The 19,533-nt window shown below is 35.4% G+C and overlaps 1 protein-coding gene across 5 annotated transcripts in view; it reads right to left on the reverse strand.

Moving 5' to 3' along the window:
- STRN3 (striatin 3) overlaps positions 1-19,533 on the reverse strand; it is a 106,937-nt gene that overhangs the window by 3,295 nt on the left and 84,109 nt on the right. For 4 of the 5 annotated variants that reach the window (XM_058738746.1, XM_058738747.1, XM_058738749.1 and 1 more), the window contains 7 exons: positions 17,167-17,300; positions 15,626-15,801; positions 15,364-15,411; positions 14,945-15,066; positions 10,822-10,989; positions 9,400-9,540; positions 5,058-5,165 (listed from right to left, as the gene is read on the reverse strand). In XM_058738746.1, the coding sequence (XP_058594729.1) occupies positions 5,058-5,165; positions 9,400-9,540; positions 10,822-10,989; positions 14,945-15,066; positions 15,364-15,411; positions 15,626-15,801; positions 17,167-17,300 (897 nt within the window). Of the gene's footprint in view, positions 1-5,057; positions 5,166-9,399; positions 9,541-10,821; positions 10,990-14,944; positions 15,067-15,363; positions 15,412-15,625; positions 15,802-17,166; positions 17,303-19,533 lie in introns of all 5 variants that reach the window. The other variant, XM_058738750.1, reaches the window with a different exon arrangement.

Consider the following 19,533-nt stretch of genomic DNA (forward strand, 5'->3'; position numbering starts at 1 on the left):
CATAAATTCATTTATCCAAGAAGAGAATAAAATAGCAAATACAGATACTTAAAAAAATTTCCTCCCCTTTCACTCAGCAATGAGTCTTTACTATTCAAATGCTTGAGCTGCTCCTAATGAGAGGCCTTCTCCAGAATTCTAGTTACAATCATTTGCCAGGTTTCTGGTCCTCTGATGACATTCCACACTGGAATATGAAATATATCTACTTTTGTTATTTGCTACAGCTACTGGCCTGAATATAAAACCACAACATAATCAAACATGCAAAAGTTACTCTGAAAAACATAAAAAGTCCTATCACTTTCTGGCAATACTATGCATGTCACCAGTTAAGTACAAAATTAAGTCTCTCATCATTTCAAACGACATCTGTTGGTTTTTCACTAATACTAACAGAATAATTTTAGGGATTCTTCTCTACTACAGAAAAATCATTCAACATACTATCTTTAATTGCTTAGTCCAACACAATTCATCTATCAGTTCTAGAATCCATTCCTCGCAATATGCCTATAAAAAAACCAAGTATGAAATTGTTGGCTTCCAGGACAATACTCTCAAATCATTAGGGGTTAAGCAAGATTAGCTTCTCTGAAAAAGTCAAATCTATGATGGTCACTCTTAACTCACAGATCTAGTGCTAACTTCTTTCCTGAGAATGATCCTGTATCTCCTAAATTTAACATGTCTTAAATACAAAGAATTCTTTCATCCAAACAGCAGAAATACCCATTTCTTTAAGGGTACTATAATCTTCCCAGTTTATCTCCTGGTGCACTAAATTAACCCTCACTATGAAAACCTGAGTCAGTTTAGAGTCAACCCTTCCTCCCCCCAAATACGTGGAATGCAAAACCAATTTGAATGCTGGCTTCCACTGGTAACCACAGAAGTCACAAAACTTCTGACACCTCCAAAGAATTAGGATTCCTCCTTTCTCAGCATATACTTAAAGCTTCTCACATTTAACCAATTTTACTTTTGCCTCATGCCTCTGCTACTACCTCTCTTTGTTGACCAAAATTAATTCTTTCCTTCTGTAACAGAGGCAAATAGAGGATACATGCAGTCACCTATTCTCCCCTCCCTGGCACCTTAAGCCCTTGGACTTGGACAATCAATATCATGGGCCGCTAAGAAATGGGGACAAAAATAGGTATTAAAAAAACGTGGACTGCGGAAGCAAACTGAATGAGTGTGAATCCCAACCCTTTAATTTCTCTCTGCTGTGTAACAATGAACAAATTATGTAACTTCTTTTAAGACTTTTATTTCAAACCTAAAATGGAGACAATAATAATATATCTATTTTACAGTTAGTTATAAGAGGAACAAACATGTTAATATATGTAAATCTAATAGAACAATGTCTCACTTGCAGTAAGCAATATAACACTAGGGTATAAATTCTAAGAGGACCAGACATTTTGTTTTGTTCACCAGGCAATGAAAACTATGCCAAGGATATGGCAGACACTCAATAAATTGTGAATGAATGAGTCCACAACAAATTCAGTATCTTCTGTTTCCAACTCCTCCATATTACTCACGTATACACCTTCTCCTAGACTCACTAACTAAATCTCTCAGGAACAGTATATGCAACACAAATTTATATCTCTACCAAATTTTAAAAATCACGAGCCCTTAATATTTCTCTAGAATAGTAGAAACTGAAATTATTTAAAATCAAAGATCTACCAGATAATGCAATTTAAATAATCTTTCTAAACCAATTTTATAAACCCCTACTCAAATATTTTAAGTGGTTTTCACAGTGCATAGTATAAACAAAAATCCATCATTCTTAGCCTGGCTCTGAAAAGTTCTCCTCCATTGATTGGGTTTCTCTTCTCCAAACTTACCTTTTTGGCATTACCTATAAGAAACTTCTGTTCTAGCCCAAGTTTCTACCACCATGCTGACTCTGCTCAAAATATGCCCTTATCTGGAATTTCTTACTACCTTCTTTCCTTGAAACAACAACAAAAAAACCTTACCATTTCTTTAAGGCAAAGACCAAACCCTTACTATGAAAACTCCTTTATCTAGCATGGTTCATCTTACTGCATGTACGAGTGCACACGTGTGCGTGCATGTGTGCAAGCACACACATACATCCTATTTCCCCAAACAATGATAAGCTCCCAGAGAGCAGAAACCACACCTTACAGAACATATAGCTAGTATGTGTGGAATACAAAATGCTAAATATATTTTTGCTGTTAAAATCTAAGAACTTATTGAATCCATTCATAGTATCAATTTCTATAATGTTTGAGATTAAAAAATCAATTAAATATATTAGTCATTTGCCAGAATAATATTCTATTAGAAACTTAACTAACTGGCAACATCAGAACAGTTATGGAAATATTCTAGTTTGTCACATTTACTTTTTTTTATTTTTTTAATGTTTTTATTTATTTTTAAGACAGAGAGAGAGCATGAGCAGGGGAGGGGCAGAGACCGAGGGAGACACAGAATCCGAAGCAGGCTCCAGGCTCTGAGCTGTCAGCACAGAGCCCGACGTGGGGCTCGAACTCACAGACTGTGAGATCATGACCTGAGCTGAAGTTGGACGCTTAACTGACTGAGCCACCCAGGCGCCCCACATTTATTTTTTATAAAGTTCTTTTAATGTTTTATTTATTTTTGAGAGAGAGAGAGAGCATAAACAGGGAAGGGGAAGAGAGAGAGGAGAACAGAGGATCTGAAGCAGGCTCCATGCTGACAGCAGAAAGCCCAATGTGGGGCTTGAAGCCACAAACCACAAGATCATGACCTGAGCTGAAGTCGGATGCTTAATCGACTGAACCACCCAGGTGCCCTTAGTTTGTCACATTTAAATGAATTAACATTTTTCAGGGAAAAGTTTCTTTGGAAACAGTATATCTGAACACAATTTACAGTTTAACTCAATGTTGTTATGTATAGTGTTTACCTGTGTGTGAAGTGAGACAGGATTTAAAAATTTTTTTTCACATTTATTTATTTTTGAGAGAGAGCAAGACAGAGTGTGAATGGGGGAGGGGCAGAGAGAGGGGGGCATGGCGGGGGGGACACAGAATCTGAAGCAGGCTCCAGGCTCTGAGCTGTCAGCATGGAGCCCGACACGGGGCTGGAACTCATGGACCATGAGATCATGACATGAGCTGAAAGTCGGACGCTTAACTGACTGAGCCACCCAGGTGTCCCTAAGTGAGACAGGATTTAGAAATAATTTTTTCATTGTTAAGAGCCTATCGCTTTGTCTTTACATTACAGATAAGGTAACCAGACTAGTTAACAGAAAGAATAAATTGGTAGAATTTGTGAATGATCTGAAAAACTATAGGCTCCTTGTTATTAAATAAAATTTTATTACTACGTTCTTGATTTCTGCCAATAAAATAGCTCTAGAGAATCACATTTTGCTGTTAATACACTACTAAAATTCCTGAACCTCCCCTTACAAATATAAATCCTCAATAGGTAATTAAAAAAAAAATCTCTTTATAGGAGCACCTGGGTGGCTCAGTCTGTTAGGTGACTGATTTCGGCTCAGGTCATAATCTCACAGTTTGTGGGATTGAGCCCCATGTCAGGCTCTGTGCTGATAGCTCAGAGCCTGGAGCCTGCTTCAAATCCTGTGTATATCTCTCTCTCTGCCCCTCCTCTACTCATGTTCTGTCTCCCTTTCTCAAAAATAAACATTAAAAAATTTTTTTTAATCTTCTTATAAATACAGTAAAGGAAATTATCTCTGTGCTTGCAGCAGAGGTAGATCTTGAGGCTTCATAAAAATGTTCAAAGAAATGATTTGAGAAGGTGGTAAACTGAGAACTTTCATATGAATATGAATCTTCTTTCCTGTGCAATATAGATTGTGAATATCCATTCTCTTCTCAACTTGTTCCACTGAGTTAAAAGGAACCTGTCCATTAGAGTGTTATTTTAACACAGGGATTTGTTGTTAGACTCTAAAGATTAATAATTATAACTATGTTCTCTTTTTTATTTTTTTTTTTTAATTTTTTTTAACGTTTATTTATTTTTGAGACAGAGAGAGACCGAGCATGAACGGGGGAGGGTCAGAGAGAGGGAGACACAGAATCTGAAACAGGCTCCAGGCTCTGAGCTGTCAGCACAGAGCCCAACGCAGGGCTCGAACTCACGGACCACAAGATCATGACCTGAGCCGAAGTCGGCCGCTTAACCAACTGAGCCACCCAGGCGCCCCAACTATGTTCTCTATAAACTTCAAAGAGAACGTGTAGTTCTGATTTGCTGTCTTGCTTAATCTATTGCCCTGCAGTAGGGTTGCAATTAACATTTAAGTTTTTTTACTTGGAAATCCTTCAATACCCATTTTAACTTCTCAAAGAAGCTTCTCTAGCTGAGCACAAACAGTAACTTATGTGGTATTCTAATGACAGATGAAACAGGTCTATGGCAAAATTAAAATTTATTTTGACTTCTATATAATTGGTAAGTTTCCTTACAAGAAATGGAGGGAAAATGGCATAAACCATTTCCACTATTTTATCATTTCAGCTGAGAAATAATTCTAACAGCATATTTGAAATGTCAAACACCAGAAAGAGACCTCTTCTGCTATACTAATGCCCAACAGAATATGAAGAAAAAAATTCAAATGGATGAGTTTATACTTAACATGACATGAAAAAATCGTTAATAGATAGGGCAAGGTATTATATATGCTTAAGAACAGAACTTGACATGTAAGTAAAACAAAAATCTTAGTTAAAATGGTTTAACTTAGCAATCTTGAAGGCAAAAAGTCCATGTCTTACATAAAAGAACAGCCTTTAAAAAAATACAACAACAAAAAAAAACCAAAAAAAAAAAAACCACTAGCCTTTGTGCTCAGTGCAGAGCCCAATGTGGGGCTTGATCTCACCACTCTGAGATCAAGACCTGAGCTGAGATCAAGAATCAGACACTTGATGGACTGAGCCACCCAGGCACCCCCACCAAAATAGCATTTTTGATCATGTCAAATTTACAGTATTATTAATAAGACTAAAAAGAAAAAAAGACAATCTACTTACCCGTTTTATTATCAAAAAATTTGATGTGTCTATCTTCATGAGCAGTTATTGTAACAGGAAGTGTGGGATGACTTACTACTCTGTTAATGTGATTATTGGATTGTAAACCTGAAAAATAAAGGAAGATAATGCAGTAAAATTCAAACCTTCAATTAAAAACTGGATGATGGTTTTTTTATTCTTACCAAAAAATAAGAATCATTTAGAAATTAAAGCATTTGTATAAAATAAAAATCTGAGAAAACCAGAGCCGTAAAGAGATAAAGTTTCTTTAAAAATACATGTTTAAGCTATCATGTCCTATAATATGGATAGTACTAACTCTGAGTTTAGGAAAAGTTAGAAGTAGTTTAATGCAGATTGTCAGTACAGATGATTTAGAATCTTTTATTTGTTTGAAAGAGAGAGAGCAAGTGGGGGACAAACACAGGAAATCCCAAGCAAGCACCACGCTGTCAGCAGGGAGCCTGATGCAGGGCTTGATCCCATGAACCATGAGATCATGACCTGAGCTGAAATCAAGAGTTGGATGCTCAACCAACTGAGCTACTCAGGCACCACTAAATGATTTAGAATCTTAAAAGACTCACAGTAATTAGTACTTTAAATAAACAGCCCATAAATGAATTATAAGCATTTAATGAAAAAATGTGTAGGTAATAATTAGATGTTTGCAAGGAACAATGCCCATCCTACCCACATTCACCAAAAACAAAAAAACAAAACAAAACAAAACAAAAAACAAAAAACACCACAAGAACAGGAATCAATGTTCTTAGGGATACCTTTCTTTGTAACCAAACTCTTAAAGGTTTTACTAAATTAGATAGAGAAGGATCAAAATTCAGAGGGGCGTGTGGGTGGTTCAGTTAGGTTAAACATTGGACTTGTGATTTTGACTCAGGTCATGATCTTACGGTTTGTGAGATCACGCCCCATGTTGAGCTCTGTGCTGACAGCATGGAGCCTACTTGGGATTCTCTCTCATAATAAATAAATGTTAAAATAAAAACTAATGGGAAAATATCAACATTATTAGATTTAAACTAAATCAGTCATTCCACATATATATATATATAAGAACTCTTAACTGAACTTAAGATACATTCCCTAAGAGGGAGAAAGGGAATAGAGATGAAAAGACTTCTCTGAGCATAATGTGGAGATTTGACCATGAAACCATTTAAATGGTTTAAATAATAATAAAGTGATTATTTTTTAAAGCACTCACAAAAAACACAACTTAAAAGAATGTAACTGTAGGGGCACCTGGGTGTCTCAGTCAGTTAAGTGTCCAACTTTGGCTTAGATCATGATCTCACGGTTCGTGGGTTCAAGCCCTGTATTGGGCTCTGTGCTGACAGCTTGGAGCCTGGAGCCTGCTTCAGATTCTGTACCTTCCTCTCTTTCCCCCTCCCCTGCTCGCACTCTCTCTCTCCCTCATAAATAAATAAACAACAAAAAAAAAAAGAATGTAACTGTATATCCAATTGGGATATGAACACACAAAAAAAGAACCATTTCAAGTAACTTTAAAGCACAGTAATTAGCCTGTCTGTGCCTAGTGGAATATACCATGAATACAAAACTACTATTGGTGGTGGTACTGGTTTTATTATTCTGAGATGACTGTATTTGTACTGTGGAATGAATCAAACGAGATTACAATGATTTTGCTGAGAACCAAGAGTTTAGCATGAATAAAATGAGGTAAGGGGCACCTGGGTGCCTTAGTTGGTTAGGTGTCCAAGTCTTGATTTCAGCTCAGATCATGATGTCATGGTTCATGAGACTGAGAGCAGCGTTGGGCTCTGTGCTATTAGTGCTTGGGATTCTCTCCCTCCCTCTCCCTCTGCCCCTCTCACTTGTATTCTCTCTCAAAACAAACTTTAAAAATAAATAAGTAAATAAATAAATAAAATGAGGTAAAAAGCAATGACATAAATCTAATCTTTTTTTAATGAAATATTAATTCATTTTTAAGAGTGTGTGGGAGCGGGGTAGGGGCAGAGAGAGGAGGACAGAGGATCTGAAGTGGGCTCTGGGCTGACAGCAGGGAGCCTGAAGTGGGGCTCGAACTCAGGAACTCTGAGATCATGACCCGAGCCGAAGTCGGCCGCTCAACCAAGTGAGCCACCCAGATGCCCCACAATGAGATAAATCTAAATTTGAACAGGAAGTATTTGAATAGGAAGCATTAGTATGAAGTCTATCAGTGTTTTTCTTTCTTAAAAGTGCATTTGTAGCTCTGTTCACTGAAAAAGCCTGAAACAATGAGCAACTCAAGAGCTACAAAAGCCATGAGAACCAATCCAATAGCCTTGCACCTATATTGTGGTCTCTAAATGCCATTTTCCAATAAAAGAAACTATGACTCCTTAGAGAAATGGGTAATTTCAGTCTGAGGCACAAAATGAACAAGATGGACCTAAACATCTTGCTACATCAGAAAGAGAAAGCTATCAATGACTAGCAGAGTCAGGTCAAAATGACTCAAGAGCCAAAGTGAATAAGCTCCCACTGGCCAAAGATGAAATAATCTGAGGAGTGATAAAAATAACTTGCAGTAGATTAAAACACATCAGATAATTTATATCTGAGATCAGAGATTACGATGGTAATAAAAACAAACACCACCCCAAGAGACTCAATGGACACCTTTTTTTTTTTAAAGTTTATTTATTTTGAGGGAGAGAGAGAGCACAAGCAGAGGAGAGGCAGAGAGAATCCCAAGCAGATTCTACACTGTCAGCACAGAGCCGTATGTGGGCTCGAATTTACGAACCACGAGATCATGACCTGGACCGAAATCAAGAGTTGGATGCTAAACCAACTGAGCCACCCAGGCATCCCTCAATGGTCACCTTTAGGTGATGCTAGGAAACCACTTCATTATTCTGAAAACTGATAAAGGTGGGGGGATCAACAACTGACCTTCCCCTTCACTTATAATCACTAACTCCAGGGTAACCAAATTACTGATAAGGGGTGTTCCCTTTTATAGACAGATTCTAGCTAATAAGTGGAAAAGAAATGAAAGTATTAGAAAATCATTTTTCAAGAGAATTATGGACCTATGCAATAATCAAGATTGAAAACGTAAGAAAAATATAAACAACCAGACAATATTTACTTCCAATAAAAGTTCACAAATTACTATGAAATAGTCTTGCCAAGAACCTTTAAAAACTTTAAAATGAAGACAAATAAAAACATTAAACCTGAGTTTGAATAAGCTTCTAGATGTATAAACTATTTACAGAAATGAAATGAAAAGAGAAAGCACCTTAAATGATACCACAAGGATGCAAACAGCAAAATTCACACCGTGGAGATTCTATAGGACAAACTATCCAATTTCTTCAATTAAAAACCCCAAAGGAAATAAAAGAGATGGACAGAGAACCTACAGATAGGAAGAAACCTGAGACTTATCAACCAATTACAATGCATAGGCCTTATCTGGATCCCTATTTAAATAAACTGAAAAACACATACCACTTTCTAAACAATGGCCATTCAGATGTAATTACTGGAGCTGGATAATGAATTCCTCAGGCTTATATTCTCTACTTTTATATGTATTTCCATTAAAAATTTTAGGGGCGCCTGGGTGGCTCAGTCGGTTAAGCCTCCAACTTCAGCTCAGGTCACGATCTCACGGTCCGTGAGTTCGAGCCCCGCGTCAGGCTCTGGGCTGATGGCTCAGAGCCTGGAGCCTGCTTCCAATTCTGTGTCTCCTTCTCTCTCTGCTCCTCCCCCGTTCATGCTCTGTCTCGGTCTCAAAAATAAATAAACGTTAAAAAAAAAAATTTTTTTTTTAATTTTTTAAAAAATTATTTCCCTCGGGGCGCCTGGGTGGCTCAGTCGGTTAAGCATCTAACTCTTGATTTTGACTCGGGTCACGATCTCACAGTTCATGAGCTTGAGCCCCACATCGGGCTCTATGATGATGGTGAGGAGTCTGCTTGGGATTCTCTCTGTATCCCCCTCTCTCTGTTCCTCCACTTGTGCTCTCTCTCTCAAAATAAATAAATAAACTTAAATAAACTTAAATAAAATAAGATAAACTTAATAAAATAAAATAAATAAAATAAAATAAAATAAAATAAAATAAACTCCCCTTTTGCATTTGTGTTGCTCTACTCTCTGTCCCCTATACTCTCTAAGCTTTTAAGCATAATTTGAGAAAACAGCAGAAAACAATGTAAATGAGTACAACTACAACGCATTAAAACTATTTTTTCATCATAAATTCAAACAGTCAAAATGTGAAAATTAAAAGATTATTGTTATTATTTAATAATCTTGTAAGGTTTCAAAGAAACTTATGAAAACTTACCAGAATCTATCTGTGAGGATAGCATCACCAATGATTGTGATGTTTCTAAATCATAAATTACTGTACTACCAGTGTTGAAAGAGGTCACCATATGAGCTGGATCACAGCCTATAAAGTCAACTGATGTAGGGATTCCATGCTCTGAAAAGGATCCCCAAAGAGACACAAAGTAAAAACAATTTAGAAATCCCTGCTTTTCTCAAGTATTTTTGAAATAATGTTAATAATGAAAACGAGAGTGATTATATTAGGATAGTGAGATACAACAGGTAATTTTCCCTTAATTATTTTAAGTTGTTATAATATTCTGTTTAACATCATAAGAAAAACAGAGGGCTCAAAAGTTAAGAGGAGATATGTGCAGAAGTTAATTCTCTTATGCATTTTCTGCTAAGAAAGAAAAAAAATACAAGGTGAGTCTGCTGGCCGACTTGCCAACATTATTTTTTACCGTAAAATGATAAATTAGCATTCTCACATCACTGTTGTGGGAGAATACACCTGTTTGAGACCTATAAGCCTCATCATGTACCTCATACAGATTGAATTTTTGGATCTGTGAACATAAAGCTTAGAGTCTGGAATCTGCCAATGCGTTACTATCCTGCCATGTCCAGAGCACCAATTTCTCTCTTTATTGAAGTCAATGGGCCAGATTAATGCACAATTAGGTGAAATCCAGAGTCAAGCAATTAATTACCCAGATGAAGTAAGAAACAAATATCTAAATCAATTTTTACCTCAAAAGCCTGGGTAATTGAAAAATTAGTAGAATCACTAATGTATTGAAGAGACTTAACAAAATTAAGCATATATGATTCATCTAAAATACAACATAGTTTTAAAGGTCTGATTTTTAAAAATAAAGTGACTCAAATATGAGTAATGCTAATACATAAACATATGTACATAAATAAACGTTATCACAAAGCAAATTGCCTAAAGCTTTATTGACAGGAAAATATTTGAAACTGTACAAGTAACTAACTCAGTTTGTACTTCCCACTTAAGGTTACTATTTCAATGATTATTAGACTTCTCAACCAATGTGCTTTGGTATTAGCTATGCTTAAGACTGGGATCCCTTTAGTCTTTGTGGGCAGCCACCTGGAATTGGTGGAGGGTTTCAAGTTGTTCCTATAAGCGGCCTCATTTGTCTACTGCACTATTACAAAGAGTTTTATTTTTTAAATAGGATATGTCCTGAAAAGGTCAAAAGGCACCAAGCTATAGGATGTACTTGTAAAGCACCTTTCTTGTTTATAAGAAATGACCAGGAGTAAAAAGAGTATCACAAGCTTTATAAAATTCTTTCAATACATCTCTTGGAGTAGCAAAGAAATAGTAAATCAATTGCTTTGTTGTTTGTATCTTTCCAAATTATTAAAAAGATAACTTTTTTATAGGGCAAAATATACTCACCCTTGTCTCCATTGTAAGTGCAAATACATGGCAATTTTTCTTGTGGATTCCATAACCTAATAGTGCCATCTGCTGAACAAGACAGTAATTGATTTTTTATGCCACTATAAGCAAGACCCCAGACAGCATCTGTATGTGCAACTAAAGTGCCAGCTAGAACATTTGGCTCTGGGAAGAAACAACAAACAAACAAAAATTAGCTTAAAACAGTTGGAAAGAAATGTTTTGGATAAAGATAACTTACCATATAATTATGTATAAAAGACTACATATAATGGCCCTAAGAAGATAACCAAAGTGTACACAATGGTCATCACTAAGTTGTGGAATTATGGGTTATTTTTATCTCCCCCACAATACTGTCCTGTATTTTTGCAATTTTCTATGCTTTTATTTTGTCTTGAGTTTATTTAATTTTAAGTTTTTATTTAAATTCTACTTAGTTAACATACAGTGTAATATTAGTTTCAGGAGCAGAACAAGGGCCCTCCTTAATGCCTACCTGCCCTCCATCAACCCTATTTGTTCTCTACAGTTAAGAGTCTATTTTCAGATTTGCTTTCCTTTCTTCCCCCCCCCCCCCTTCCCCTATGTTCATCTGTTTTGTTTCTTAAATTCTACATGGTGAAATCATATGGTATTTATCTTTCTGACTTATTTCGCTTAGCATAATATACTCTAGCTTATGAAGAACATACACTTTTTAACAAACAGCTTTAATGAGATATAATTCCCATACCATATAATTCACCAATTTAAAGTGTACAATTCAGTGGTTTTTAGTATCTTCACAGAGTTATTCAATCATCAGCACCTCAATTTTAGGACACTTTCATCACTCATTAGCCACGCCTTCCCCATCCCAATTCTCCCTGCTTTCCACAGCCCTATGTAACCACTAATCTACTTTGTTTCTAGAAGTTTGTTTATTATGGACATTTCATACAAACAGCCTTTTGTGACTGGCTTCTTACACTTAGCATAATGTTCCTAAGGTTCATTCATGCTGTAACATGTCAGTACTTTCTTAATGCTGAGTAATATCCACGGTATGGACATAACTACATTTTGTCATCATTTGATGGACATGGTAGCTGAAAATAACACTGTACACAATCTGTCCTACAATCCTGTATCTCTAGTAAACTTCCACTTTCCACGGCTATTTAAAAAAATTTTTTTTTAATGTTTATTTTGAGAGAGAGAGCGAGAGCACAAACAGGGGAGACATTTCCTATCTGCAGACAGAGGGCGACAGAGAATCCTAAGCAGGCTGCGCACTGTCAGCACAGAGCTGGATGAGGGGCTCAAACCCATGAACCATGAGATCATGACCTGAGCCAAACCCAAAAGTCAGATGCTTAACTGACTGAGCCACTCAGGAACCCCTCCACAGCTATTTCTTATTATCTCCAGAATTCTCATAGTTCCCAACCTCCCTTCCTCATGAATGATTATCTACTTCACTGAGAAAATAGAACACTGAAGAACCTCTCCCCCATCTTTCCACCACCCAATCTACTAGTGTCTAAAGCCATCTTCTCCTTGCTTCCATATAGGAAGTAAGGAATTTTCCTTTTTTTTAAAAAAATGTTTGCTTATTTTTGAATGAGAAAGAGAGAAGGGAGGGGGAAGAGAGGGAGGGGGAAGAGAGAGAGGGTGACAGAGGATCCAAAGTGGGCTCTCTGCTGTCAGCGCACTCAGGAATTGTGAGATTATGACCTAAACTGAAGTTGGATTGAGCCACCCAGGCACCCCAGGAATTGTTCTCCTTCTTATCAAAGGCTAATTCTATCATGTATATTCTGGATTCCATTCAACTCACTAAGTTGCTTTCATGATGACAGTTTCCCTACTATACAATAATTCTCCTTCTTCTTGGGATCATTACCACAGCAAACAAATATGCTCCAGAATCTCCTGACTTAAAGAAAAACCTTAACCTTACATCACCATTCCAAGAGACCAACACGAAAGGCATATTAAATAATTATGCTTTTTATCTCTCATTCACTCTCTCAATCAGTCTAATCTGGTTTCTGATACCATCACTACACCAAAACAATCCTTGCTAAAATCACCAATGATGAATTCTCTTCTAGCAAGTTTAAAAAATTTTTCTTTCTTTGAAGATTTCTTTGTTACTCTCATCACACTGCTTTTCATTCAGAGTGTGCCCTGAAAAGTTGCCCAGAGGTCCCTTTACCTTCTGGTCTTAATCCCAGTATCCAACCTCCAGCCAGCTAAAACCTGGGTGACCTATTTGACACTTACAAAAAGGAACCTTTCTATCCTCTTATTATTATACTTCTCAGCAACATTTCAAAGTGCAGAATGCTTCCTTCTTCTCAAAATGGCTTTTTCTTTTGGTATGCTTCCAAGATCCCATTGTCCTGCACCTCTTCCTTCCTCAGTTTCCTTTGTTGGTTCTCCTGCTGTAGTCACTCTCCCAATGTCAGAGTTGCTCAGGACTTTGCCTTGTTTTCATGCCCTACACAACATGCTCTCCCTGTATTAATATCTTGATAATAATTACTTGATATGCCATTTCTTAACATGCCTAAAAACCGAACTCACCATCTTTAATCTTCTTACAACTGTTCCGCCCCCATTTCAATATGTTACCATTATATACTCATGTCATACGTCAAAAAATACAGAGTGGTGGTAAAAATGTTCTGAATTAGATAGTGGTAATGGCCGCATAACCCTGTGAATATAGTAAAAACCACTGAACTGTATACTTAACAAGGGTGAATTTTATCATATGTGAATGTCAATAAAGCTGTTTTAAAAAATAACAAAATCAAGAATCACTTATCCATCAATTTCTCTACTCAATCCAATTTTTCAGTAGATTCTGCTTATTCTACCTTACCTCCCCAATATATCATAAATTCATTTTTCACCAACTGCTTTGCTACCAACTGGTTTATCGCCACTATGATCTTGGAAACATCATCTCTCACCTACTCTACTAGAGCATTACATTAGAACTTTACATTAGTATTCTTTTCTCCACTTCTCCCACCCCTAAGCTATTCTCCTTGGCTTAAATGTCACTATTTTGGACTACATCTCAAGATTCTGTCACTCTTTCATAGTACTGTATCTTCATACCACTTACCGTAATTTTTAACCACAGACTCCACCCCCTTATTTATTTACTTAATGTCTGTCTTTTCCATTGGACTAATTCTTATTTCTTGATGTAGTACTTAACACTCTACTTGGCAAATTAAGGCACCAAGTGTATGTTAAATAAAAAGACCAAGGAGCTCTTGAATTCTTTTTGAATGAACCAAACATTAAGTAGACCATTGTTTATTTAGCCATTCTCAAACTAATAAATATTCATTTAATTTTATTTTTTTTGTAATTGCAAACACTGCCCTTATAAATATATTTGAATACATATACAGGTATTTCTGTGGGACATATTCTAAAGTGACATTTATGAGTAAAAGGTTTTTTTTTAATTAAGAAATTTTTTGTCCTCTAAAAAATTGTCCTGATTTACACAACGAATGTGCCTATTAGTTTCTATTGTCTTCTGCCAATAGTTTTGAACTACATAAACTATTTTTTAATAGATTAAAATAGTTTAATATATTATTCTTTTTATTAAATTTTATTCTCTTCCTTTTTGTTAGCTAGTACTAAAACTGACTTTTTTTTTTTTTAATTTTTTTTTCCAACGTTTTTTATTTATTTTTGGGACAGAGATAGACAGAGCATGAACGGGGGAGGGGCAGAGAGAGAGGGAGACACAGAATCGGAAACAGGCTCCAGGCTCCGAGCCATCGGCCCAGAGCCTGATGCGGGGCTCGAACTCACGGACCGCGAGATCGTGACCTGGCTGAAGTCGGACGCTTAACCGACTGCGCCACCCAGGCGCCCCTAAAACTGACGTTTTAAAAAACATAGTTTTTTATTTTCAGACACAATAAAGTACCAATTCACAGGCTTAAATATTCCGTGGCACAATATTTCTTAATTTTTCTCTTTAACAAAGCAAATTAAATGAAAGCTAAAAGAGGAGACCGATACATGTTTAAACAAGCTTATAATAATATTTTGTCAGCTCCATTCACTTAAAAAATGTTTCAAGTCTTTTACTTACCATATGTATCATATGGATCCACGTTAGGGCTAGGCATATTCCACCACTGGATGGTTGCATCTATACCACCACTAAAACACTGTTCTCCATTAGAACTAATAGCTAGTGATAGAACAGGACCACTATTATAGGAAAAGAAGGAAAAAATTACTTATGAAGCCTAAGAAGAAACTCAAATCCATACTCCCCCAACCTCTAAATTTACATGATATCTAAAAACTGTTTAAAATAAACGTGTAAACTTGAATAGTACTGATTATATTCTCACTAATACAATTATTAATCAAAATATTACCCAACTAATATATTTTCTAATAAAAAGCAAACATTATGAGAAAATTACAAGGTTTGAAGATTGATAAAAAATAGTGAACAATAACTGTGGCTGTTAATTTAAATACAAATTCAATAAAACTTACATGTGGGCCCTAAATGTGTAGATAGGCTCTACATCTAAAGAGGCACTCCTAAAAGAGGAGAACACAAGGGTGGGGGAGGAGAACACAAGGGTGGGGGAGGAGAAGGTAATTAAATAACTTCAAATCACTGGCTGACATTCAGGAATCATTAGGTAAGATCAAATGAATGCATAAATAGGATGACAAAGAAGAATAATTGCTTATAATTATTAGCAAATTTGGAAGAAAAAAAAAAAAGACAGGCTAATATGAAAATACTTGCTTTTTGGCAGGAACTGTTTTTTGCAAGTTCCAAAGTTTCAGAGTATGGTCCTCAGAGGCAGTAACCAGCACAGGTTCTACAGGATGAAAAGCTAATGCCCGTACTCCATCGAAATGGCTACGTAGTGTATACTTGGGATTCCATGTCTTTCGAAAGGCATCTTTATTGGCAGGCAACTACAAAGAAAGAGTCCAATATTAAGTGGTAAAAGTAGTAAATTCATAGGAATGTGGAGTTTCGTGTGTTTTGGCGTGTTTAAAATATACATATTAAACTGCTTTGATAAAATGTCCAGTGGAAATTTAATGTACCTTAAAAACTTGATAACCAATCTTTATCATTTAACAAATGATACTAAGAAGAATAACTTCAATTAGCTTTCAAATACCTATATCAAATGAAGAGTTTCTTAATCTGTTTTACCTAATCATCAGGCTAAACCCAAAGGTCCTATTAAATGTGAGATGAGAACAAAAAAATTACCATGCTGCAATGTTTTACATGGAAACAATAAAAATTATATAAATTACTACCAAAAATCCAAGAGAACAGTATTAATAATACAGTTGTCATTTGGAAAATTAGCATGTGAAAATTTTAAAGGCAGCAGATTAAGATACTTTCCAAAAGTCTGAACTAAAGACACTTAAAGAATATTGTCATCTTATCTTTATTATCATTGTTGATATTGGTACGAGGTTAATCTTTTTACCTTCATTTCTCCATCTGTAAAGATAGGCTGTGAAACCACTTCTAAAGTAGTCAAAAGTTTACTAGAATTTAGTTGCTTATATACTTTGAAAATATAAATGAGAATAATAATCCAGCCCACCAAGGCTGATGTCTCTAAAAGCATGCTAATATAGGTAAAACATAAGTATAACATGTAGAAAAAAGGAGTTTGTTATAAAAGGGAAAAATTTAATTTGCTGAAAAACTGCAAATTCATTCATACAAAATCTAAACAAGTATAGTTAACTCTCAATTGAGTGTTTATTGTCTATAAAAAATTTAGTTCAAGACTAGTTTCACCTCTAAACACTATCCTTCCCATCCAATCTCCATCCTTTCCCCATCCCTCAAATGAAGGACTAAGTAAGTGTTCAGGAAATGGCAAGCTAACTTTAACATTATCCTTAAAAAAATAAAAGTTTAAAAATAAAACATAATTTTTAAGAAGTATCCTGAAGGCAAGTGATTCAGGTTACCTATTTTTCTCTTGTTAACACCACAATATGGCTTAATTTGAGTAGATAATTGAGAGTTGACTACTCAAGATAGATACTTATCAACCAATATTATAAGGTAATCAATCACCCCAAACTTCTAGCTAATCCACCACAATACCTAAGAAAAATTTAAACACCGCAAGGCAAGTAGTTACAAAAGAAAAACTACATCACTTCAAATCAACATACTGACACACTTAAACTTATCTTTTCCATGCACCTTGACATTAATTCTGTTTTATAAGTGTTTCCAAAAAAAATAAGGAGCCTTCTATTAAATCATTAAAAAATTAAAAATAAAACTGCACTTACATCATAACTATAGTCTGCATCATTTGTTACCGTCAAGTCTGCAAGGTCTCCAAGGCCCAGTACACTTAACAAAACATCATCAGAACCCATAATAAATGACTTGCCTCCTCCAGATGGAAACGTTATTGGTTCAGCTATAAAGAACAAAACCGCTTCTTAAATGCTGAAAAATCATACAGTACAAGACAATATTGTGGGGGAAATGTAAGCACTTAACAGTTACAATATTAATAAAATTAATTTTTATTTTCCCACTTCCCTCCTATTTCTTCCACTCAAAAAATCCTATTACTGAGTAGTAATAAACAAATGTTTATTTGCATATTTATAAACTGCAACATAATCTTCCACAAATCAAATATGCACTAGATATATTATTCCAGGACGGGACGTGGGGGCACAAAGGCTTTGTCTATTTAAATCACTTTTCACTTTTGTACAATTATAACTATACTATTTTTTAAATGTTACAGCTTGTTAAGTCCTTTTGCTTTGGATCATATTTGCTTAGAAGTGCTAGGTATTCTAGTCCCTGATAAAAATTAATGTAAGCATTCAAATGTAAATGGTTTCTAGTCTGCAATCGAGTTTGTAAGTTTATCGAAATGAAGCCTTACATTGCTCAGATTACTCCAGGAACAGCAATGTTCTAGGAAAAGGGCAGTTCTACAACCAACAATGTCAGCTTCCTTTCCATAAAAGGTTAATCCATGTGATGTTCAGAATGCCTTCCAGTTTTCAAGCTTTGACTATAATTTTTTATTTTAACTTTCCTTTTATTTACCATACTTCTAAAAACAACTACTCTATATTAACTAACTACAGAACTTTAAATTTGTTACTTTGATCAATTAAAATAAAACTGCCATAATCAGAATAACTATACTATTTTATAAATATTTTGCTCCAACAGTTACAGTATAAGCAATAATTCTCATTATTTCATACATGCTTTGAAAGCAAAATTTTAATCTGAAAATGCAAGAGGAGGAAAAGTACATGTCATTGTAATACAAAACAACTCAACATATCAAAACACATTTAAAATTCATGATAAAATTCAAAAGAGAAACATCATATAAAAACTCAAGCTAATTATTAATTCTGAAAAGTTCCTATGAAAAATGATGATATCAACTTAATACACTACAAGCATCACAGGTGTAATGAAATTTGTCGGTCATCACCAATACTACAGAAAATAATTGTAAGATACAAGTCAACTTCTCCTAAATATACACTACTGCAAAAATAAAATTCATCTCTATTTAGAATGTCTTTAGTATTTCTCAAATCAAGCTAAAATATCAAAGTAAACTATACAGTTTGACTCAAATAGGGTCCTAAATGATGACATTACTAAAATGAAGCTGTGAGTGAGCAACCAATCTAGAGTGAATCTGACAGAAAATATACACAGGTATGCTAGTAGTATTTAATCTTGCAATGATTATGCTTATTGATTATAGTACTGATCCTTCCTACCAATACCTAGTATGCAATTATTGGTAATATCAGAAACTGCAATGAACTATAAAATAAATTATGTTTTCATTAGACAATATTTTCTCAAAGCATGTTTAGCCTGTTTAAGGGCATATTTTTCTTTTAATCTCATAATTTGTTCATAAGACAAGTTAGAACAAAATGCCACAATTCCTCCCACTCACAATTACACACTCATTAACACAAATCTTGAATAAAAGCCCAGTAAATCATTTTTTTTTTCAACTTTTTTTTTTTTTTTTTTTTTTTTTTAATTTTTGAGACAGAGAGAGACAGAGCATGAATGGGGGAGGGGCAGAGAGAGAGGGAGACACAGAATCGGAAACAGGCTCCAGGCTCCGAGCCATCAGCCCAGAGCCTGACGCGGGGCTCAAACTCACGGACCGTGAGATCGTGACCTGGCTGAAGTCGGACGCTTAACCGACTGCGCCACCCAGGCGCCCCCAGTAAATCATTTTTAACATAGTAACAAATTATTCTGCATTATTACATATAGTCTTTTTGCAGAGACATTGCTGATTAGCTTTTGACAAATTTAGGGGCATGTAAAAGGAAGTGCCTGGGCAGTATTAACTACTTTTAACCATTTCTAATTAAACACATTACTACATTTCTCCATCTCTCTCTATATACATATATTTACTTACATACAGCAAGCTATATTGTTCATTCAGCATTACATATGTATCTATCTAAAAGAAGTACTAAAAAAATTTTTTTTAATGTTTATTTTTGAGAAAGACAGAGCGTGAGTGGGGAGGGACAAAGAGAGAGGGAGACACAAAATCTGAAGCAGGTTCCAGGCTCCAAGCTGTCAGCACAGAGCCCGATGCAGGGCTTGAACCCATGAACTGCGAGATC

Source organism: Neofelis nebulosa, chromosome 7, assembly GCF_028018385.1.
Source record: "Neofelis nebulosa isolate mNeoNeb1 chromosome 7, mNeoNeb1.pri, whole genome shotgun sequence".
NCBI lineage: Eukaryota > Metazoa > Chordata > Mammalia > Carnivora > Felidae > Neofelis > Neofelis nebulosa.